Genomic DNA, 24,732 nt, shown 5'->3' on the forward strand with positions numbered 1-24,732 from the left:
TCCATCCCTCTCACTCACTCCATCTCACTCACTCCCTCCCTCTCACTCACTCCCTCCCTCTCACTCACTCCCTCCCTCCCTCTCACTCACTCCCTCCCTCTCACTCACTCCCTCTCACTCACTCCCTCCCTCTCACTCACTCCCTCCCTCTCACTCACTCACTCCCTCCCTCTCACTCACTCCCACTCACTCACTCCCACTCACTCACTCCCTCTCACTCACTCCCTCTCACTCACTCCCTCTCACTCACTCCATCCCACTCACTCCATCCCACTCACTCCATCCCACTCACTCACTCCCTCCCACTCACTCACTCCCTCCCTCCCTCCCTCCCACTCACTCCATCCCTCTCACTCACTCCCTCCCTCTCACTCACTCCATCCCTCTCACTCACTCCATCCCTCTCACTCACTCCATCCCTCTCACTCAATCCCTCTCACTCACTCCTCCCTCTCACTCACTCCATCCCTCTCACTCACTCCATCTCACTCACTCCCTCCCTCTCACTCACTCCCTCTCACTCACTCCCTCCCACTCACTCACTCACTCCCTCCCTCCCTCTAACTCACTCGCTCCCTCCCTCTAACTCACTCACTCTCACTCACTCCCACTCACTCACTCCCACTCACTCACTCCCACTCACTCACTCCCACTAACTCACTCCCACTCACTCACTCCCACTCACTCACTCCCACTCACTCCCACTCACTCACTCACTCCCTCCCTCCCTCCCACTCACTCCATCCCTCTCACTCACTCCCTCCCTCTCACTCACTCCATCCCTCTCACTCACTCCATCCCTCTCACTCCCTCCCTCTCACTCACTCCCTCCCTCTCACTCACTCCATCCCTCTCACTCACTCCATCCCTCTCACTCACTCCATCCCTCTCACTCACTCCATCCCTCTCACTCACTCCATCCCTCTCACTCCCTCCATCTCACTCACTCCCTCCCTCTCACTCACTCCCTCCCTCTCACTCACTCCCTCCCTCCCTCTCACTCACTCCCTCTCACTCACTCACTCCCTCCCTCTCACTCACTCACTCCCTCCCTCTCACTCACTCCCTCCCTCTCACTCACTCAGTCCCTCCCTCTCAATACTCGCTCCCACTCATTTACTCATTCTCTCTCACTCACTCCCTCCCTCTCACTCACTCCCACTCACTCACTCACTCTCACTCACTCCCTCTCACTCACTCCGACTCACTCACTCCTACTCACTCACTCATTCTTTCTCACTCCCTCAGTCACTCCCTCCCTCTCCCTCACTCCCTCTCCCTCACTCCCTCACTCCCCCTCACTCCCTCTCCCTCTCACTCCCTCTCCCTCTCACTCCTTCCCTCCCTCCCTCTCACTCTTTCTCTCCCTCTCTGTCCCCCTCCCCCTCCCTTTCCCTCCCACTCCCTCTGTCACCTCACCCTGCCTGTGCGCCAGCCGGGGCACACACACACAGCCGCACCCGAGCACTTCACAGGTCATTAAAAGACCATTTGCATGTTAATGATGCCTTTGTATTTCACCTCTCCTTAGGCCCCTGCAGCTTTACTCTGGCCATTCCTCGGATCGCCCGGCCGGCAGCCCCCACAAAGCAGCAAGAGTCTCTCTCGCTGCTGCAGACACTTTAAAAAAAAAACTCGGGAAACACAGTTATGATGTCTCGGGGGTCCGCGGGCCGCCAGGGAAGGCTTGCCGGGCCGCCACTGGCCCGCGGGCCGTACTATGAGTACCCCTGCTCTAGACAGTCTCATAAAGGGAGCAGAGGTGTGCCCTGCATATCCCAATGGCCCATCTCCAGGCTGATGGGTCTTCCTGAGCTAGAGTGGTAGGATGAGTTGACACCGACATCTGAATAGGGCTGTGCCTGTCCTCACGCAAAGCCGTCTCCCACACCCTGCCGTAAGTCTAAAGCCAGGACAGGGAAAGGCAGGGACGTGTGCATACAAAGACGGTCCTTTGAAGTTTGCCTACTAAAACGGGTACAAGTACTTGACCTGTGACCCCATATCTTTAGGACACTTCTGGACTGAGGACATTCTGCCAGGAAGAAGACCTGGATAAGCTGTCAGGAGGGACTGACACTTTGCTGTGTAGGCCTGCTGCTTGCTGCTTCTGTCCTGGGAGTGAAATGACTGGACTTTGCTTTCTGTATCCTACTTCCAATGTTCTCCAAGGGCTGAGGACTTGAGTGTGCTTGCCTCCTGTTAAGAAGTCTCAGGGCCATCAAAGACTTCACTTTCCAGAACCGGGGCTCTTCTGCTGGGAGTCCCGAATTGCCAAGTGGTGCCATATCCAGTTCCTGGGCCCTTGGAAGTGAATTCTGGTGATTTCAAGGAGAAAATCCATGCATTGCCTCCCAGTGTCATTCTGAACCGATACATCACTGCAAAACTTGACACATTGCCGCTGCCAGCACCGGTGCGTGGTCCCCACTTGACGCACCAACTGTGGCTTACAAAGCAAGTCCTAGCTTTCCGTTGCCTAGTGTCAAGAGAACCGGCGCTGCATGAGTTTGGAGCACCACATCACAGAAGTCCATGACACACCGCTCTGACTCCAAAGCAGTGCCTGCTTCATCGAGACTGGATTTTTGAGGCATCGTTCCTGTGCGCCGATTTATTCATCGACAGTGCACAGCTGTCAGGAACCGTCACATCGTGCCCTCAAACCACGCATCACCTGCCCTGCAACAGTAAGTAACCAATGCATCGCCTCCCTGCCTAGCAGTAAGGAACCAACACCTCACCTCACCTGTCCTGTTGCAGTACGGAACCGATGAATCACCTGAATTTTCAAAAGTTCAACTCCCCTGCGCCTTGCCTTTGATTTTTGATGCATCTCAGGTACTTTGTCCTAAACAAGCGCATCCATTGATTTCTAAGGACTAAACCTGCTTAACCTTTTAAAAGTGATGTTTTGACTTGTGTATGTTGGACTTTTGTCATTTTGGTCTTGTTTGATTCAGATAAATATTAGCAGTTTCTAAAATAGAAACATTAAAAAAGCGAGAGAGCGAAAACATATATATATGCTTCATAAGCTGAAAACAAGCACACTCTGTTTATGAAATTGTAAAAATGTTTTGAATTATGAAAATTTTGATTTATTCAGCACATTTGCACTTTTTCTAGTCTTAAATTTTGCTGCTTCCTAGTAATTATTCATGAGGGACTGTTTGAATATTTCGGTCATATGATTCCTTTAACATGGATTTGTCTATTGATAATTGGGAATTGCTACTTGATAATACATCAAGATGAGTATAATAATGACTATTTTAAAGGTCATTGTACATACTGTATATATTTGTCTGTATAGAAAGCTGTCGGTTATATAATGACATTTTCTATATGGATTTTTCGCTCTTTATACTTAAAATGACTATGAAATACATACTTTCTGACACTTGTCTTAACTATTGTCTATTTATACATTCCCTGTCAAAATTCCATTATATGGTTTCATCGATATTAATTGGCCTTTGTTAAAAAATTCTAAAGTCCCCGAATTTAGAGAACACTATGTTGTGATTTCGAAGCGGTTCTGTGAAACTAGTCTATCTATTATGGCTATTTCATTTTTTCACTTTATGGGTGTGTTTAACTTCTATGTTTACTATTTATTTGCAATGCAATCTGGGGCGCATCATGTGACCAAGCTCCTTTGTGGAGCGAAACGCGTCATGGATGGGCATTTTTCCACTTATTTTCATTAAAAAAATTATCCACTCTGCTCTTCACCTGAACATTGGATTCGTTGTCTTGCTTGCTGCGAGTGTGAAGGCGAGTTTGAGGTCCCCACCTGGTTTCCCTTCGCCGAGTACTGGCGAAACAGGAACATCGTTGCATATATATGTGTGTGCCACCCCCTCAAGACGAAGGATACATTGACGAAGTTACTTTGGATTCATATATATATATATATATATATATATATATATATATATATATTATATTCTTTACACATTGCCTCTGAGATAAGCCTGACTGCTTGTGCCAAGCTACCAAGGGGTGAGCAGGGGTAATTTCGGCTGTGTGACTCCCTTACCCTGACTACAGAGCGGGTCCCTACTTTGCCAGGGAGCAAACCACTGCCAACAAGAGACCCCATTTCTAACAGTATAGCACTCTTACAGTGTGAGGTAATTGGAATTTTTATGGTCAATTGTGTCCCCTAACGTAGACCCCAACGGCTCCATGTACGTGCCTCAAGTACATGTAATTTCCCTCCATGACCAGATATGAAGACGCAAATACATTTGCGTCCAACGTTAACATGTCCTCTATCAGATCCACCCTGGATGGGTCGATAATTCTGTTCCTAAGTATGCCGTGCCACCGTCTTTACATGGTGCACTTTCACGTTTTCCTGGCTCTGCCGAGCTAGGCCCTGATTTCTGCCATCGAGCCCTTTTTGCCTTCTGCCTCAGAAAGCTACAGCCTGGATCTGCATCCGTGACCCTTGCCTTACTTCCTGCCAAGCGAGCGGTGCCCGGCTCGGCCTGGTCTGCCTGCCAAAAACAGTATTTAGCCTTCAAGTTATCTGTTCCGCTCCTCGACAATACATTCCTGTCTAGTGATTTAGGTAAACATTCCCCCAGCTGCAGAGCAAAGGGCCCGGCCTTTCTGTCTCCGTGCAAGAAATTCATTGCTCCAGTTACCATGGTAGGCCCATGGCCCCTCGCATTACACGCAGACACGTAGACACATATGCCCGCATTAGCAGTCAGTATAGAATAGCCTCTACCCGAAAGACCTTTCCTCCTAGATAATACAGTTCCTCAAACACAAGATATCAGATATGATCCATGACCAGAATTTAGAGAACACTATGTTGTGATTTCGAAGCGGTTCTGTGAAACTAGTCTATCTATTATGGCTATTTCATTTTTTCACTTTATGGGTGTGTTTAACTTCTATGTTTACTATTTATTTGCAATGCACTCTGGGGCGCATCATGTGACCAAGCTCCTTTGTGGAGCGAAACGCGTCATGGATGGGCATTTTTCCACTTATTTTCATTAAAAAAATTATCCACTCTGCTCTTCACCTGAACATTGGATTCGTTGTCTTGCTTGCTGCGAGTGTGAAGGCGAGTTTGAGGTCCCCACCTGGTTTCCCTTCGCCGAGTACTGGCGAAACAGGAACATCGTTGCATATATATGTGTGTGCCACCCCCTCAAGACGAAGGATACATTGACGAAGTTACTTTGGATTCATATATATATATATATCACTGAGAAGATACCAGTGTCCAGGGGCGTAAGACAGGGCTGCGTCTTGGCGCCCACCCTATTCTCATTATATCTGAATGGGGTGGTAAAACATTTTCAACAAGAACCAGCCGACGCCCCCTGTCTTGGAGGTGTCCGCATCCCAACCCTACTTTTTGCGGATGACACGCTCCTGATCTCGAAGACCCCACAAGGCCTGCAGAAATTATTAACACGATTCCAGGAGTTCTGTGCTGCAAAAGGGTTCATAATAAATGTGGACAAAACGAAATACTTAGTTGTAAATCCACCTAAAAAATTGGGCCGCCCACCTACACTTAATTCTATCCCCCTAGAGAAAGTAGCCGAATTCGACTACCTTGGTATCCGGATTACGGATAGGATGACTTGGGCAAACCATATTGATAAAATGGTCCTTAATCATAGGAGAGTAAGAGGTGCTCTCATGAGGGAATACAGGGTCTCAACTAGGAGATCACTTACCCCAGTACTCGACATCTACAAGGCCAAAGTAGCAACATCAGCCTTGTATGGGGCAGAACTGTGGGGCCACTGCCGATTGGATGCCCTAGTGACAGCGGAGAGCAAGCTTTTAAAATCTCTCATCTCTGTTCCGCTGAGCACACCATCAGTACCAGTGTGGATGGACACGGGATGTAAAAACATCAAAGACCAGGCCCAGCTTCGCCCGCTCCTGTTGTGGACACGGATTTGGAGGAGCGAAGAATTCAAATCCTATGCTGATGCCCTGGGAGATATAATGAGCCTGGGGGGTTGGGCTAAGATAAGATGGTTAAGTGACACCAAAAAGCTTTTGGAGAATATCGGACTAGGAGACTGCTGGTCATCTCGCTCAGCCCCTCCAAAAGAAGTTGTCAAGGCGCTTTATTGGAAATGGACTGCGGAGCGTCTAATTACAAATTCCAACCACTGCAGGTCCACTGCCGCCTTCCTACAAATTAAAGACACTGTGGCCTTTGAACCCTACCTGGACTTGATCACTCTCCCCTTTGACCGAGCTCTTTATTTTAAATTTAGAGTTGGTTCCCTCCCGCTAGGTGCTCTGGTATCGAATTGGTCACTAGCGGCCCGTACTTCTCCCAACTGTGCATGTTGCCCGAGTAAGGTTGAGTCCATTGCGCATGTCTTATTTGAATGCCCGGATTACGCAAGGCCTAGGAGTTTCTGGCTGAAACCACTATGCCGAAATATGGGCACACGTAGTCATTTAGTAGCCTTGCGTATCCTAAGCACGGACACTTCCCCCCCTATTGTGTGCGGAACAGCTAAATTTTTAAAGCAGTTTTGGCTTATTCGTTGTAAGAGATTGTCAGTAGCTGTTTAATTCTCTTTTTAGTTAATTTATCAACGAGCTTTTACGTCCTTTTATCTCTTTTAATATCTTATACTGACTTCTTGTGGCAATGTTTTTTTGTACATTATATTGATTGTATTATAAATGTGCTTATAAGATATCTTGCATATCGAATAAAAGCTTATGACTGAATATATATATATATATATATATATATATATATATATATATATATATATATTTATTTATATTCTTTACACATTGCCTCTGAGATAAGCCTGACTGCTTGTGCCAAGCTACCAAGGGGTGAGCAGGGGTAATTTCGGCTGTGTGACTCCCTTACCCTGACTACAGAGCGGGTCCCTACTTTGCCAGGGAGCAAACCACTGCCAACAAGAGACCCCATTTCTAACAGTATAGCACTCTTACAGTGAGTGATAAATAAATTAAATATACCAAATAGGTATATGCCAATCAAACCATGTTTAGGGGAGTGAGCATAAGCACTTTAGCAATGGGTAATCTCTCTATAGTACCTCATACATAAATATAATTCAGGCACCACAGTTACAGTTCTTGAAAATGGAATTGTCAATTTAAATGAAATAATTTCTATTAGACAAGAAGGAAAGTTTCAATTCTATTAAAGACACGGAGGCGAGGATTATGCTCCAGCTTCTTTACTTCCCATCACCAGCACTATTCAACTTTAACAGAAAAAATTCTCTTTCCCATGGAACACCGGGAAAGGTCAATTACAGCGGTCAACCAATAGGCAGCTGCACACGTCCTGAAAGGCCAGGTGCTGCTGGGTACCTCCTCTTTCTTGACTGTGACCATCCGGCCTTCGTCGAATTCAACTAGTCCGTTTTAGCAGGCTCGGATCCTACAAGAAGCCGAAGGATACAGAAATGAATCCCGAACTTAACACCAAAGCTTACAGAAGGAACATAATACAGATGGAAGATTAGAATATTAAGAAACAATCACATGCCAAGTTAAAGTGCAAACTACTGTCTGATTAAATACAACACTTTCCGAGAGAATAAACACTGGCTCATACTTTTACCATACAGAGTGCTGATCTATAGCAGAGGGTGGTGATGACTGAATCCTCAGGAAACTCTGGGCGGGAATAATACTCGCCTCCATATCCTTAATAGAATTGAAACTTTCCTTAGTATCTACTAAGAAATCTTTAATTCTGTGGCAGGACCGAAGGCGAAGATTATGGTTGTTCAAAGCTTGTTCACCACCAGGGAAGTCATGTCCACGACTGGTTTGAAATAGAACCTTTTGAACATGAAGTCTGATGACCAGTCTGCGGCATTGATAATATCTTTGAAGCGTGCCACAAGAAAAAAGGCCTTGGAGGCCATTGCTCCTCTGACCGAGTGAGCACCGAAGTGCGAATTGTTAATGCTTGCTTCCCGCATGACCCATCTGATCCATCTTGTAATGGTGGGAGAAGAGACAACCTTGAAGGGTTTCCTAAGAGATATCAGTAACTGGTTCTCTCCATGGGGGTGATGTTCGACCGTCATACTCCCATAAATCTTCAGGCAACGCACAGTTTAGGTTGCCTATCAAAAACCGTGTACGAGATCACCCTTGAGTCCGACTTTGTGCGGCGGGAAATATGGAAGGTGACCCAATAAGGAGTAAAAACACGTCCGTGGATGTCCAGGGCTCTTACGTCAGAGACTCTCCGACGAGAGACGCATGGCCAACTTCACCGATAGCTCATTGCGGGATAGGTACTTATTCGGTTGCCAGGACTTAAAAAGATATAACACTTTCTTGACGTCCGCAACATAGAATATTTAGGCAGAGGAGGCAGGGATAAGCGAATTACTCATTAGTTTGCAGACAAACGGATGTTTGCCTGTCGTGTTACCCTGGACCGGGTCATGGCGCGCTGAGATTGCCTATCTATAAGAATTAATGGTGTAGTATGCCAAACCCTCTGAAGCCAGAGAGGCCAGGAAGTTGAAAATGTGGACCACCTTGCACCCCACGGGATCCTGATTCCTCCCAAGGCACCAACCCACCCATCTGGACCAAGCTGATCTGTATCGCTTGTTGGCCTCATCCGCCCATGCTGCTGGCAGGATGTTTTGAGCTTCTCCTGATAAGCCCCAGATCAGGGGATGAGGTTCCCCCAGGGATTGCGGAGAATCATCTGATCTCTGGGTAGAAACATCGGAGAATTTCCAGGAAAGTTCCAGAAGAACTGGAAACAATACTTGCGATCTCCAGTAAGGCATGATAAACACCACTTCGCGTGCTGCCTGCGGACCAGAGCTGAGAGGCCCATTATCGTGACGAAAGGGGAAAGGCATAACCTGCCTCCGTCAACCAATCCTGAAGGAAGGCATCCGTGATCAGTGCTAGAGGGTCCAGCTTCCAACTGAAAAACCTGGGAAGCTGATGATCCAGGCGAGAGGCGAAAAGCTCCACAGAGAAGAGGCCCAAATGGCGTGCAATTTCTGGAAAACGCTGGGTTCCAGTTGCCAGAGGCTCACATCCGACCATACCTGGGAGTACCAGCCTGCTACAACATTGGACTCTCCCGGAAGGTATTCTGCTGTGACAGAGACATTGTTCTTGAGGAAAAAAATCCGGAATTCTTTCGCCATATCCGCTAGCACCTTGGATTTTGTGCCACCTAGGTAGTTTATGTAGCGGGCAGCAGAGACATTGTCCATCCGGAGGAGGAAATTGCAGCTGACCGTGTCTTTCATTCAGCACTTGAAGGTGAAGGAGCCCACCAACAGTTCTAGGAAATTGATGGGAAGCCGTTGCTCGTCCATGGACCACTTTCCTCCTATAGAGGAGTCCCCACAGCGAGCTCCCCAGCCTGATTTGCTGGCATCCGACTCTATGACCATGTCCGGGACCGAGCCGAAGATGGCCCGCCCATTCCAGGCCTCTATATGATCCAGCCACCACCGCATCTCTAACCTTACATCATCCGTGAGAGGAACCTGCTCCACATACTGCAGGCCCTGCCTGAGATGGGTGGTCTTGAGCCTCTGTAGGGCTCTGTAGTGAAGAGGCCCCAGAAAGATGGCCTGTATGGAGGATGATGGGAGGCCTACAATCCTGGAGCCTTGCCGGAGGGAAATGGTGAATCTGGCCAGGGTTCTCCTGAGCTCCCGACGAATCTTCTGAACCTTCCTGGAAAGGAGACTTAACGTCTTGTTGACTGAGTCTATGACAAAGCCTAGGAAGGTAGTTTGCCTGAGATGGGACTTCTTGTTGATAACAAACCCGAGGTCCTGCAAAAGAGCTACAGTCATTTGCAGTTAGTCTGTAAGCAAGGCTGGAGACTGAGCCAAAAGAAGGAGGAGGTCTAAGTATATGATGAGGCAGAAGCCCCGAGCCCTGAGGTACTCTATCGCAGGCTTGAGTACCTTGGTGAAGCACCAAGGTGCGGAGGACAGACCGAAAGGAAGTGTTGTGAACTCGTAAAGTTGCCCTCTCTACTGAAACTGAAGAAACCTGCGGTGCGGTGAAAAAAAACGACAGCCAGGTATGCGTCCTTTAGATCTAGTCGCACCATCCAGTCGTCGGGGCGCAGGAGGTCGCGCAGCAGGTGGATCCCCTCAATTTTGAAATGTCGGTACACCAACCAGCTGTTTAACTCCTTTAGGTCGATTGCCGGGCGTTGACCCCCATCTGTTTTGCCAACTACAAAAATTTTGCTTAGAAACCCCCTTGGATGGAGGGAGGAGTAAGCATTCGCGCCTTTGTGTAATAGGTCCTTTACCTCTTTGTCTACCATGGCGTTCTGGGCTGCCGTAATGACCAGGGGATAGGGTGGGACTCTTGTACCGGGGTCCCGTAAAACTCTATGTAAAAAACCCTCATGGTCGGAAGTGATAGCCTCCCAATTGTTCGAGAACAGTGCCAGCCTGCCCCCTACCTGCAAATGGGGGTAAAGGGAGAGTCTCACCTGATTGGGTCTGGAAGTGACCTCTGGTTGCGACTCTGGAGCCTCCAGAGGTTTCGCCTCGACTGGAAGAACTCTTCTCTGGGCTGCTCTTGCGTCTTCTTGAAGCCTCTGGCAGGGGCTTGGGTGTAGAAACGGCTGGCTGAGTGCCCCCTGCAACGACCAGCCCCGATGAAAACCTTAGGGTGAAACACCCTTTTAATGGAAGCCTGGCTTTATCCAAATTGGTGACAAACTTAGTTAGTACCATGACAAAATGCTCTCCGAAGAGTCCCCTGTCAGCCACAGCACCCGCCTCCGAGGAAGCCAAATCTCCAAGCTTGGGGTCCACTTTCAGCAACAAGGAGAGCCTCCTCTCAGCCAAGGGCACAATTAGCAGTGCCCAGGAACACAATGGCACGCTGGGCCCAGCCTGACACGGATTCAGGAAAAAGCGGGGAACCGGAAGCTTTGGCCTCCTCCGCAAGATCCAAGATTTTTGTGAGGGGGCTGCAAGCGTCCAAAAGCTTGTCCTGGCAAGCTCTCCAGGACCTATCAATCCCTTTTTTGGGATTGCAAATATATTTCTGAAAAAAGGTGGCCATTCTAGCATCTATTTTAGGTGTTACTGCCACCTTGCCCGCAAGGGCAGGGCGTGGGCATTCAGCCCTTAGACAGGCCATAACCTCCCTATCTAGGGGTTTCTTCATGAGGCTCGCCATAAACTGTGCCACCTTATCTCCCAGAGTCCACTCCGTTAACGAGGGTGCAGGAGATCCTCCGGGACCAGCATGTCCGCTGGAGGCTCCGCACCACTCGTGGCTGGACGCCAGGGCCTGGAAGGGCCCAGTTCCTCAGGAGACTCGATAGGGGAGTCATCACCTTCATCGTCCCACACTGCAGGGTCATCGAGTGCCCTTAGTGGCTTCAGAGATGGGCGTGCAGGAAGGTTTTCTTAAGGCGCTCGAATGCGCCCAGGTCCACAGCAGACTCCTGCTTCCGCTTAGGGGGGCGCTGTAAGGGGGGCATTCCCCTGAGGCAGAACCTGTAAGGTTTCCTCCTCAACATAATCCCCTTCCATGGCAAACTATGTACCAACATTAGGCGTACACCCAGCACAGAAATTTGACGGGCCAGCGGTTCTAGAGCTTTGGTGGGCCTGGAAAACCCTCCATTTGGGCTGCACAAGTGCAGGAATATGGGTAACAAGGACCTTAGGGGCTTCTCACCCACTAATCATGGGGTAATAGTGTGCCTGGGCCGAGCCCCACTTCAATGACAGCCTTAAACGTGTACTCGCCTCAGAATTGCACTTGTGCTAAAGTCACCTCTCAGGGCTCGACAAATCCACTCGCCCGCTCGCATTTGCGAGGGAGAATTGATGAGGACGAGCTATTTTAGGTAATACTCGCCCTTTCTGGTGAGTAGGAGGACAAACTAACTTTTGTCCTCTGTCTTTGAAAACAGAGCAAAACTGAAAAGATAACAAGATTTAAAAGCATTTTTATTGCTCACAAAGGTAATGAGCAATAAAGATGCCTTTAAATCGTATTATCTTGTCGCTTTTGCTCCGTTTTCAGAGTCGGAGGTAAAGTAGGTTGCAGTAAGGTCGAGGGGATTTTCCAGGGTACTAGACCTGCAGGACTAGTACCATTTTTCGGATTTTTCAAGCCCTGCCTCTACAGACCTGATACGGGCGTCAGGCTGCTTAAACACAGAACCGTGTACACACGGGTGTAAAGGCTTCCAGGCGCAAGCTGCAGTTTGGCGGGGAACGCACTGACAGGAAAAAAAACAGACAGGAAGACGCGTTCCCGCAGAGCAATGAGACGTCGGTCGCCCTACAAGGGCAACCTCTAGCAGCCGTCAGCGCTACCGCAGGTCCCGCATGAATACGGCCGCGAAAGGAGTGACGAGAGACGCTCCTGCAGCTGCGAAGAGTGCGGCGAGATCACTGCTGATAAGGAAAGTGCTCGCGCTGCAAGAAAAAAGGCAGTACACAATGCAATTAAGCAGAAATTAACAGCATCAAGCCACAATAGCCAGAAATATAGAAATCGACTTAACTGCTGGTGGAGCAGGAAAAGAAAGAGGAGGTATCCCAGCAGCCTTTCAGAACGTGTGCAGCTGCCTATTTGTTAACCTCTGTGATTGACCTTTCCCGGTGTTCCATGGGAAAGAGAGTTTTTCTGTTAAAGTTGAATACTGCTAGTGATGAAAAATAAAGAAAGTAGAGCATAATCCTCGCCTCTGGTCCTGCCATAGAATCAGCATTGCATGACTGCAATAATATTAAAGTGTTTAAAAGAAGGAAAGAAATCAGCAGTAACTTAAAACTTTATTACCAAAAAAATGTAACAACATTACAAACAACTACTTTAACCCCTTCAGTGCATGGGACGCCGGTGAGCCGTCCCATGTACTGGTGCCCATGTGCGTCAGACGGCCCCCAGAAGTCCGATCACATGGCACAGGGAATACCTCTGGTGCAGACAAGAGAGGGATACTCCCCTACCCCCAACTGCCTCTGGAGCTGAGGAAGAGCTTCCTCAGCTCCCTAGGCTGTGTGGTTGGTTTCTGTGCAATGACGATCAGCGCGCACGTCGCCCTGACGTCATTGCACAGTAACCGAAACTGAAAAGAGGTATCATTTTACTCGGGAGATCAAGGGAAACACTGGGTGGTAGAACATTTGTGCAGGGACGGTGATCCCACACAAACATGTGTGGAAAAGGTGATTTTTTTCAGCTAAATTTGAGGTTTGCAGGGGATTCTGGGTAGGGAAACGTTGGGGGATCCACGCACGCCATACTTCCCTAGACTCTCCAGGGTGTCTAGTTTTCAGAAATGTGTGCGTTTGGTAGTTTTCCCTAGATGGCCGCTGAGCCCGGGGGAGAAAAATAACAGGTGCGCCCCATCCCCTCCCCCTGCAAAACCAGGTCGATTTCTGATAGGTAATTTTGATGTCTCCACAACACGTTTTGGGCCCTTGTCTGTCGAGGGTACTTAACCCACCCACACTGGTGGGTTAATCAGGAGACTTTTGAGAATGCGGGGTGGGTGGAAGTTTGTGGACCCAGGCAGATTCCAGAACTTTCCATCACAGAAATGTGGGGAATATGGTCTTTTTTATTTTTTGTACAAAGTTTGAGGTTTGCAAGGGATTCTGGTTAACAGAACCTCGTGAGAGCCACATTAATCACCCCATCCTGGATTCCCCTGGGTGTCTAGTTTTGAAAAATGTATAGGTTTTCTTGGTTTCCCTAGGTGCCAGCAGAGCTAGGGTTCAAACGCCACAGCTAGGCACTTTGCAATAAAAGGGTCAGTTTTCACTGTAAAAATGTGGTGTGTCCACGTAGCGTTTTGGGCCGTTTTCTGTCGCGGGCACTAGGCCTTCCCACACAAGTGAGGTACCATTTTTATCGGGAGACTGAGGGGAACACAGAATTTTAGAGCAAATGTTATTACCTATCGACTTTCGATGCATTTCTGCCTTCCAACTATAAGACAACGTGTAAAAAAGTAGTCACTTTAAAAATGTCCAATAATTCACATGCTAGTATGGGTACCCACAATTTCGGAGATGTGCAAATAGCTACTATTTCTAAACTCTATATTTGGTCCCATTTAGGAAATATATAGGTATCTTTCATACCTATTTTTCACTCTATATTTTACCAAATGAATTGCTATACACCCAGTTCACTATGAAACACCATTGCAAGTCCCTGCTCAGTTATTGGTTCTGGGCTCCTCAGGTTCTTGGTGAACCTACAAGTATCCCCACAACCAGAAGTGTCCAGCAGATGTAACGGTATATTGCTTTAAAAAATCTGTCATACTTAGAAGTTACAGGTGAAAACGTGGCACAAATGGCTGTTTCAACTCATTTTCATTTTTTCCTATTTTCAACTGTTAGTTTCCATTAAAAAAAAACCTTGAAGCATCTACACAAATGCAGAATTTTGCTACTTTTCCGAAATGCATAGCTTTCCAGGATCCATTATTGCTTTCATACCCATTTCTACCACTAACTGGAAGGAGGCTGAAAGCACAAAAAATAACAAAAATAGGCTATGTCCCAGTAAAATGCCAAAACTGTATAAAACAATTGGGTTTTCTGACAAATGTCTGTCAGTCCCTGAAAGCTGGGAAGATGGTAATTTAGAACCACGAACCCTATGTTGATACCAATTGCAGGGGGAAAAACTGACGCTTTCTTCTGCAACACTATTTTCCCATTTTTCAAAACAAACAAAAAAGTTAGGTTTATTTTGGCTAATTTCTGGGTCCCCTCCAGGGTAATCGACAAACCCTGGGTACTGTTAAAATCCCTATGATGTTGGAAGAAAAGGACGCAAATTTGGCATGGATACCTTATGTGGTCAAAACGTTACAGAGGCCTAAGCGCAAACTAACCCAAATAGCCAAAAAATGCCTAGCACAGTTGGGGGGAAAAAAAAGATTTTCAGCGAAAAGCTTAACAACCTTTAACAAAAATTGTAAAACAACAAACAACTACTCTATAACATTTTTCCTCACTCCGGCATCAACACCTCAGCCCCCTTTACTTCATTTGCATACGGGATTTTGATATACGCAGATCTTCCTTTGCTTCAGCTACCTCAGTCTGCCAAAAAAATATCTGTTTTAATAATCTTTTTCTGGTAGGCCAGATGACAAAAGAGTCACTTAACATAAATAAAATTGCAAAAAGATCACCCAGGAAATTAGAAAAAACCTGTGTGTTATACCATTACAGGAACGTACACCTGCTCAAGAAGATAACAACCCTATTCTTCTCAACTAAGCACTTAAGAGAATGTTATCATCAAAAACAAGTAGACCTACACAAAACAAGCTTCTTCAATGGTACACATATCGCTGTAGGCAGTAACAACAACATCAGTTGTGCAATTCAATCAATTTAAAATGTATTCACTTTTAAAAATACAATAATAAATGTCAAGCACAAAACAGTACAGTGAAAGTACACGAGCAGCAAAAAATACAAGGACACAAAAAGAGCAAATTTAGAAGAGTCACAGTCTACCCAACATAAAAACACCTGAGAGATACCATGATAAAAAAATAACACTGTAGGGGATGATAAAAACTGTAAAAAAAAAAAAAAAAAAAAAAAGAGTGCCGGTCAGGATGTATAAATTTAAGATGCAAATTGTTATCCCTACAGAAAATCATGACTGTATGCAAGTTATCAGCTATGGAAATATCACACATACGTACAGGAAAGTCAGAGTCTTTAAATCAGCTACGGCTAGAACACATAAGCCGTGGGAACAGATTGCGCCTGAAAAGGGTCAACAGTCTTAGTTGGTAACTTCACATATCTGTATTTAGATTAGGTTCCATTCCAATCATATTTTTGACCAGAGCAAAATGATACCCTGGTCTCGCATGCGATTTCAGGCTGGATGAAACATAATATAGACAAGGAATTTGTGACAAAGTGTCCAAACTATCAGATCACTCACTCTCACAAGACTCATAGGACCCGCTGGCTCCAGCAAGAGCGCAACAGCTCACAGAAAAAATGTTCCTCTCAGCGAATCACAGGGCTCCATTTTTGATTTTGCGCTCTCGCAGGACACCCACGGGACTCTTGCAAGCCCAATTGCTAAAATATACAATAATTTTTTCCTCTTAATATCTTAAACACTACTTGGCAGATTTACACCAAATCACAAAAACAATCTATCTTCCTGCCAAATTTGGTGTAATTCCGTTTAGTACGTTTTGTTTAAACTGGTCTTAAAGAAGCCATCAGAGTACTCGCTTCTGCAGGAGTCACACTCCTGCAGGAGCGAGATGGCCCAAGGGAAATAATGTCACTGGGCCAATCAGAACTCTCTATTTGTAATCTGTTGCACGCGCAAGAATCTCTCAAGACTCTTGTGGATTCTAACATCCAGATATACAATTATTTTTCAACCTTGATTTCTCACAATCTACTTGACGGATTTACACCAAATCACAAAAAAGCACAATCTCCAGACCAAGATCTAGCTTCCTGCTGAATTTGGTGTAATTCAGTTTAGTAGTTTTTGCTTAAACCGGTCTTAAAGAAGTCTATGGAAAATGCAAGGAGATTTTATGTGTTGGGACCCCCCTTTTTTCTCAGCCCCCACTTAATGGATCACCGTGAAACTTTCCAACACTTTGCCCTTGGCCCTACGTGGCGCCACTAATCTGCTTACCTTTAGGAAGGGCCTTAAAACCTGTCTTTTTGCTCTTTAGGCTACTTACCCCGTTTCTCTGTTTCCTTGATCTGTTTTTATATTACTGTGTTGTGTTTACTCTGCTATAGGTTCTCAATAAAAGCACCGGGACACTCTTTTGAGTAGCCGTGCGCTATATAAAACAACATATAACATAACATAACATAACATAACAGCTTAGGTGAATGAACTTTTCTCTGTGAAAGTTTTGTGAAGATTCGTCAAATGGGGCCAAAGTTATTAGCAAACCAAAAAAAGCTCCATCTATGGAAAAGCAGACCTGACTATAAGTTTCTACTGTATGACAGTGCAGTATTAAAAATATTCTGCTACGTGCAGAATCTGAATCCTCTTTGTACCCTTTAGTTCCATTCAATCTTCACTCTCTAGCAAAAGCAAGTGCAACGATGTTGACCGACAAAGGTAATTCCTCTTTAGTTGCAGTCACAGTGCAGCGAAGATGGACACAAGTAACGTTTCTCTTTTGTTGAAAAATCTTAAAGCAGAACCCTCAGTGTTGAGTAACTGTAGGCTTACATCCCTACTACCTTTAATTGCAAAACTAATTCACAGAGTTGAATAGGAAACTGACAGAATTTGTTGAAAACAATGATTTATTTGACTTGTCACAATCAGACATTTGTGCTTAGCAGTGCACAGAATCTGCTTTGTTGCTAGTCACAAAAAATGCATTCTAAATTGTGGACTGATGTAGTTAGGCAGCCCTAATCCTATTGCATTAAAGGGCGGTCTTCAATACAGCATCCCACACCATGCTTCTAACACGATTAAAGCTCAGTCCTATAAAAGGGAAGGTGCTAGATTGGCTCAGTTGTTGTTTAGGCATAGAATACAGATGGTGAAGCTCACTAACTTTCATTCTACAGCTCTCCCTTCTTGCAAGCGGTATCTTCAGGCCTCCTCTTTGAGCGCCAGATAATTTAACATATATATGGTGTCCCTATCTGCTTTGATTTTGTTCTTCCGGTTTCAACTAAAATCTTATGTCGAGGACTCACAAATGCGCTTTTCTTTAATGAGGAGGTCTCAATCTGTTCCTAAGAATTTGTGGAGTTGTCTGGAGAATGTTTCTCAATATATGGCTTTTAACGCCTCGAAATTGAACAGGTACATGGTGGAGATGGTACTAGTTAGTGGACCACCATCGATCCGGTCACTGAGATGGCCACTGTGACTAGGATTCTGATCAATACCTATGCCCGACTGAGGCAGCAAAGAGCCTAGCTACAAATGCCGATAACAAGCTATCCTTTCAAAAGCAGATTAATAAAGTCTACTCTAACAGCTTCTTCCATTTAAACGGGCGATTTTACTGATTCTACTGATGGATGAGCACAAAACAGCGATCCAGGCAGTGGTTTTATCTAGACTGTACAACTTCACCCAACTAGTAACCGACCCTACACACTACGCAGGACACACGCTCTAACCCACGTTCACGGCAAGCAACAGAGTCAAGTACAGCCATGTCACCAAGTTCACCTGGACAGAACACGCCATTTCACCAAGTTCACCCGGACAGCCACACCGATGTCCACTTCACTATCACAGAATCCGCCAGCACCGCCACCAAGACATTCAGTACCTCACACCACAGCTGGAACAAGGTATCATATAGCCATCTACACAAATGAAAACCCGATGCTAGCTCCGACCACCTGCTAACCACCTGGGACCAGCTCACCACACAAAGCACCAAAACATCATGAACTCCGTCCACTCAGGAGCTCCCACAGACCCCTTTCCCCACCACATATTCAACCCGGGGAGCAAAATTATCAGTATCGAGCTCATTGCCATCTTCAACTCATCCATAATCATGGCCACCTTCCCCGATGGAAACACGCCTAGGACAAACCTCTTCTCAAGAAAACTTCTGCCTACCCTAGTGAACCCAAGATCTACTATCCCATCTCTCTGCTCACCTTTCCCGCCAATATCCTCCAAAAGGCAATCACCTACCAACTTACAGAACAAATAGAGATCAACCATCTTGTGGACCTCTTCCAATCCGTATTCCGCACCAACCACAGCACCAAAACTGCCCTGAGCATTGCCACTGACGACATTAGAACCCTCCTCTGCCAGGGAAAAACCGCAGCCCTGATCCTCCTTGCACCATTTAACACTGTATCCCACCACATCCTTATCAAGAGGCTTCATCACACCAGACTCTAAAGAAATGCCCTCAAATAGATCGCATCCTACCTCACCAGAAGAACCCAGAGAATCTGGCTACCCCCTTTCACCTCAGAATACAAGAAAATCATCTGCTGCCTCCCTCAAGGCTCATCCCTCAGCACTACAGTGTTCAACATCTACATGACCCCATTAGCAAACAAAGGCCGAACCCACATCATATCCTACACAGACGACACCCAGCTCATCCTCTCACTATCAAAAGACCCCTCTACCACGAAGGCCAACTTCCTCAGGTGCATAACTGGGATCGCTGGCTGGATAAATAACTGCCTAAACCTCAACACAGAAAAAACGAAAGTGCTGATCTTTGGGAACAATACCTCCCCATAGGAATGACTCCTGGTAGCCTACTGAACTAGGACCACACCCACTCTGACAGACCACACTCATAACCATGGCATCATCCTGAATCAATCAATCAATCAGCGAATTTATAGAGCGCACTACATACCCACGAGGGTCTCAAGGCGCTGGGGGAGGGGGTCGCAGCAGCTAGTGATCAAAAAGCCAGGTCTTGAGTAGTCTCCTGAAGGACAGCGGGTCTTCAGTCTGTCGTAGTAGGAGATGGAGGAAGTTCCAGGCCTTAGCGGCGAGGTGGGAGAAGGACCTACCCCGTAGGTGGTTCTGCGGATGCATTGGACGGCGGCCAGTGACGGGTCGGCAGAACGGAGTTTTCTGTTGGGTGTGTAGCGTGAGAGTCTGTTGTTGAGGTCTGGGGACCAACCGACCTCTGTCGTTGAGGTGAATAGCAAGCTCACCATGAAAAACCAGATCAAAGTAGTCTTTCTCACTCTTTGCATGCTCTTGGCATCATCCTGTACAGCAAGCTCTCGAAAAACAAGTCAACGCAGTCTCATTGGCTTGTTTTCACAACCTACTTATGCTTTGAAAGAACTTCAGGTGGCTACCAGTCAACACCAGAAGGACCATCACACAGGCCCTCGTCACCAGCAGGCTGGACTACGGAAATGCACTTTATGTACAAATCCCTGCACGCCTCTTAGAGACTTCAGACAGTACAGAATGTGGCAGCAATACTCATCCTCAACCTGCGCAGAAGGACCCCCCATCACACCCCACCTCAGAAAACTATGCTGGCTCATGATACAGAAGAGATGCCAGTTCAAGGTGCTGAACTATGCCTACAAAGCACTACACTATGAAGGACAGCATTAACTCAACAAATGACTGACCTTACATCAACCTACCAGACCCCTCTGGTCTGCCTCCTGCTTCCTCGCAGACACCCCCCTTGATCTGCCGAACCAACAGCGGAGGACACTCCTTTGTGCACCTGGCACCTAAGACATGGAACACCCTTCCCCTGCATTTAAGAACCGGCCCTTCTCTCCAGCAATTCCGGGGGAACTCAAGACCTGGATGTTCGAATGAGATACGACCATGCAGCAGCCACAATCGTCACGAGACCCTAACAGGTGATTTGCTGCGCTCTATAAATGTCTGATTGATTGAGCACTGGCAATCCAGGTTCTCTCTTTTGGTCTTCGTTCAGCTCCAAAGGTCTTCATAAATGTGGTTAGTACCTTGTTGCTCATCTTCAAGGGATATCAATCTTTCCATACCTGGGTGACTGGTTGCTCCATCCTCAGACATATCTTCTCCTGAGTCTACATTTGGGAAAGACCATAATTACTCAAAATCAGCATGGTTTTCTCCCGAATATACCCAAATATCAACTGGTTCCATTTACAAATATTTGTCCACACAGTATTCTTTCTTCTGGGAAGGGCTGTCCATTTGCAAAACCTGTTGGAGTCTCTTCTTTCTCTGAAAGAAACATTAGCTTACAAGTGGATAGAGGTTATGGGGCATAGTATGTTTTTTCACAGTGCAATGGGCAAGACTTTTCTTGAGGCCACTTCTGTGGCATCTTCACAAGTATTGGCCACCAGCATCCCAGAATCTGAAGCTGCTGATTTTGACGATACAAGAAATCAGATTTACTTTTCAATGATGGTCAGATTCAGGCAATGTAAACAATGGATTTCTGATACATCCAGAGTCGACCTCAGTGATAACGAAGAATCACAGCACTATTGGTTGGATGCAACGCTAGTTCAGGCAAAGGGGAATGCCAACAGAAGCACTGAGGTCATCGAGCGGGAGAGAGTTAACAGCAGTGTGCAGAGGAATCTTCCCTCTCGAATCACAACTTCCCCCCTCCAATCTCTTAGTACGGTCTACTATATTGTCGCAGTTGCTTGTATCAATCATGAGGGCAGTATGCAATCTCCATCCCTAAACAAGAAAGCATGCTTCCTGTACCTTTGGGGAAAAGATATGTTCTCTCAATGTCTGCAGTCAAAGTTCTGGATAATGTGGAAGGGGACTACTTGAGTAGAGTGGTTTGCTCCTCCAAGAATTTGACATTGACCAAAGCAACCTTCCTTAAGATCCACAGGAGGTTCGGGACCCACTTCAAAATGAATCCTGAAAAAATGTATGCCTCCTTCTAAGGTTCTGTCCCAGTTTCCTGGAGCTTGGGGTGGATGCTCTGGTTCTGGGATGGTGAAAGAAGCGATTTGTTTTTCCTCTGTTTCAGCTGATCTAGAGATTATTGTTAAAGAGTTGGCAGGAAATGACTCACATAATTGTACGTCTTCCTTATTGTCCCAGAAGTACTTGGTTTACTCTTCTCGAACAGTTAGCACTTTAGCCTCATTTGGTTCTTTCCCACTCCTCTAAAGACCAACAGCCCTGTTCTGCCTATTTGCCTCACCCTGTGGGTCTGGTGGTTGGAGTATTAACAATCTCTCGAAGAACTACTGTATTATGTCTCAAAGGCACACGTATGGAGGGTGAGAGGAAGGTAGTAATTAAAGGCAACAAGGACGGGTGGCGAGAGGGCACCGGAATGTGAGATCATGTCTGCAATTTATATAAACTTTCTCAACTATGGTGAAGCGTGTTTGAAGTAATAAAGATAGGAAGAGGGGTCAAAAGTCACAGGGATAGATGGTGAGAGGGTGAGAGGGACGACGGCAACACAGAAGGATATGTCTGTCATACAACAAATTCCTAAAAAATATAATGAAAACATGCAGTCTGAAAATTGAGTTCCTCGGCCAAGTGAAGGGTGCTTGAAGCAGGAGAGGGGTGGATACAGAATGCCTGCAAACAGATGCAGTATTATGGAGAGACTCCTCCAAATGGAAAAAAAAAAGATAGAGCAACAGTCAAGTACAAGCAGAGTAAGGAAAGCCAATGGGAAAGAAAGAATACTTTGGCCATGCACCATGGGAGGTACAAACACACAAAGAGGAAATAAAACCAAAAATACGAAAATAAGAGCGACGATGAGAAGTCAACCAACTTTAAGCAATATGCGGGCATTAAGCCTCTTTAATTTAATAAAATGTCTCGCAAGCGACAACGCATGCAATGTCTCAGGCGAGGCCTGCAAATTATACTCCACAGCTTCCAACGTGTGCCGAGGTGCCCATAAAAGTTCAGCAGTAGCAGAGGGGTCTTCCGCACCACCCTTTACCGTAGTTTGTATTATTGTGATGCTCTCCTCGTCAGGAGATTTCCCTATAAAACCAACAGCACAAATCACTGCTGTCAAATGAGCTACACGGTCATTTTGGCACAAGGTTCATCGGCTTTGGGTTTAAAACACACGTTTCGGAGAAGTGCGGCGCAATATACGTGGTAGAATAACAGGACATGTCTGTCGTTATAGGCTACAGGAGCGACGGTTGACGCCATAGACCACTGTACAGTAACTGCAAACTGCGTCCGACTGCTCTAAACATAAACATCACGAAGGGCGCCCGGCAGAGACTACCGGGCTAAGTCAGTTATATTCCAGCAATTAAACACAGCCCCGTTATACAAGTGGGGTGCATGGGATTGCGCCCCCTGCGTCGGGAAACCATAAAACTTACCATGGTCGAAGATAAGCAAGACCACGGGCTCTCAGCGGAGACGGTTGATTACAGATATGCGGTTGCCATGGTGAATAAGACTCACGAGCTCTACTCCGGAGTTTCCATTGGTGCATAGCTGAACAGTAGGCGGAAGTGACGACTTGGGATACAGCCGCTTTTTAATGACGTTTTAGATGCGTCGAGTTTCCACGGGGACGGGATACGCGAGCTTTCTACATCGTTTTTTTCGTTATTATTGGCTCCTGCTGACATGGCAGCATAGACAAGGGTGGTAGGCGAGAAGTATTGCATTATAGCTCAACAGATTTTCCTGATTAGTAGAGAGCGCGCAGGAGCAGCAGCTGGAGGGATGAGCGCGACTTTACGGGGACAGTGACATCAAGATTTATTGATTTATTTTTACAACTTGAAAAGCCCGAACTCTTCACTAAGATTTTGGAGCGCTTTAAATGAGCACAAGGTAATTTTATTTAGGTGCGAGGAGATAGGTGATTTGCCCAGAATAAGAGGTTGTTGAGCCGACCCAAGGCTCGAACCGGGAGCCCCAGTTCCAAACTCGACAGACATAATGCGGCTGATCCAGCTTGAGTTCGATACCTGATCAGGGCTCAATACTTACTTTATACAATAACAATGGTAATACTCATTCACGCAGAATCCCTAATGCGCTAGGGTAAATTTGTTTACATTCAATACTTTTCGTTCTGTGAACCATGTATAATGTCATTAGACTGCCTACTAATTTAATTAATCAACTTTCCTTCTACTTGGTTGATGGACCAATTAGTTGAATAGTTGATGATAATGATTGTCCTATCTAAATTAAACCTTTCATTTGGCTAAATAACCACAGACTCTCGGTACAGTTATGAAGCTTTATCTTAATATAAATGTAGATGCTCATTGCGTACAGTCACAAAGGCAAAAAATGAAACTCACAAAAGGAGAGATAAACATCAGCAAATTTCAATTGAACACAAACTCATCTCTTAAACAAATGACGTTATGCATGAAGGAGTGGATAGATTAAGAGACCAAAGTTTCAGCAAATCACATGCGAAACAGAATACACCCAACGGAGGGGATAGATGAAGAGACAATAGCTTCATCTAATAAATACATTCAATTTAGCTATGATGGAGTGGATAGGTGAAGAGACAAAAGTTTCTGAGACAACATACATTTGCAAACAATTTGCATGTATGAGTCAGAGATAAAATACAAACCTAACCGTCTTTAGGAAAACCACCCTAGGAGATGATGGGGGTTCCCTGAAATAGAATCAGGGAAGAAAGATTACTGTTCTCAAATTAGGACAGATAGAATACAGCTAGGTCTCCCTGCAAACTGACGATCAGCAACTTATTCAGCCGTCTTCTCTTCCTCCCCGCAAGTCTCCCAGCAAGTCTAAACCACACCCCTAAAAGCACCCAAGTTATACCCTAAAACTTAAAGGTCCGTCCCACATACATTGAAACATTACTAAAATCTAAGCAAATGATTGGTGAGCTTTGAGGGTGGCTCTGTCACACCATGGTGACTTCACGTACAATTTAGTCACTTTATTGTTCAGCATCCTTTCTCACAGTTAGGTTTTTAACACATGCTCACGTTTTCTTTAATAAGATACATTTGAAGACTTTTATTCATAAAATTGTCAACTTCCGCAGAATAAGACTGTTCCCACGATGAATTCTGTCACTTGGCAGACGAACGTCACTTTGACCTTCAACTCGGGCAATTTTTCTTCTGTGCACAGCTTGTCTGTCTTGCCTCTGTTATTTCAGATCTACTCCTCATCTCACCCCTCCCACTCTGGCCAAGTTAAGACAAGATGGAGTTTCATCCAGCACATTATAGTAAATGAAAAAAACCATTT

General features: G+C 46.0%; 1 protein-coding gene across 1 annotated transcript in view; it reads right to left on the reverse strand.

Annotated features, from left to right (window-relative positions):
- LOC147722400 (leucine zipper transcription factor-like protein 1) overlaps window positions 1-22,963 on the reverse strand; it is a 353,962-nt gene extending 330,999 nt beyond the window's left edge. The window contains exon 1 of the mRNA XM_086964922.1: window positions 22,851-22,963. Coding sequence (XP_086821048.1) covers window positions 22,851-22,853 — 3 coding nt within the window. The 5' untranslated portion in view covers window positions 22,854-22,963. The remainder of the gene's footprint in view (window positions 1-22,850) is intronic.
- Window positions 22,964-24,732: the final 1,769 nt, after the last annotated feature.

This window comes from Lissotriton vulgaris, chromosome 4_1, assembly GCF_964263255.1.
Source record: "Lissotriton vulgaris chromosome 4_1, aLisVul1.2, whole genome shotgun sequence".
Classification (NCBI taxonomy): Eukaryota; Metazoa; Chordata; class Amphibia; order Caudata; family Salamandridae; genus Lissotriton; species Lissotriton vulgaris.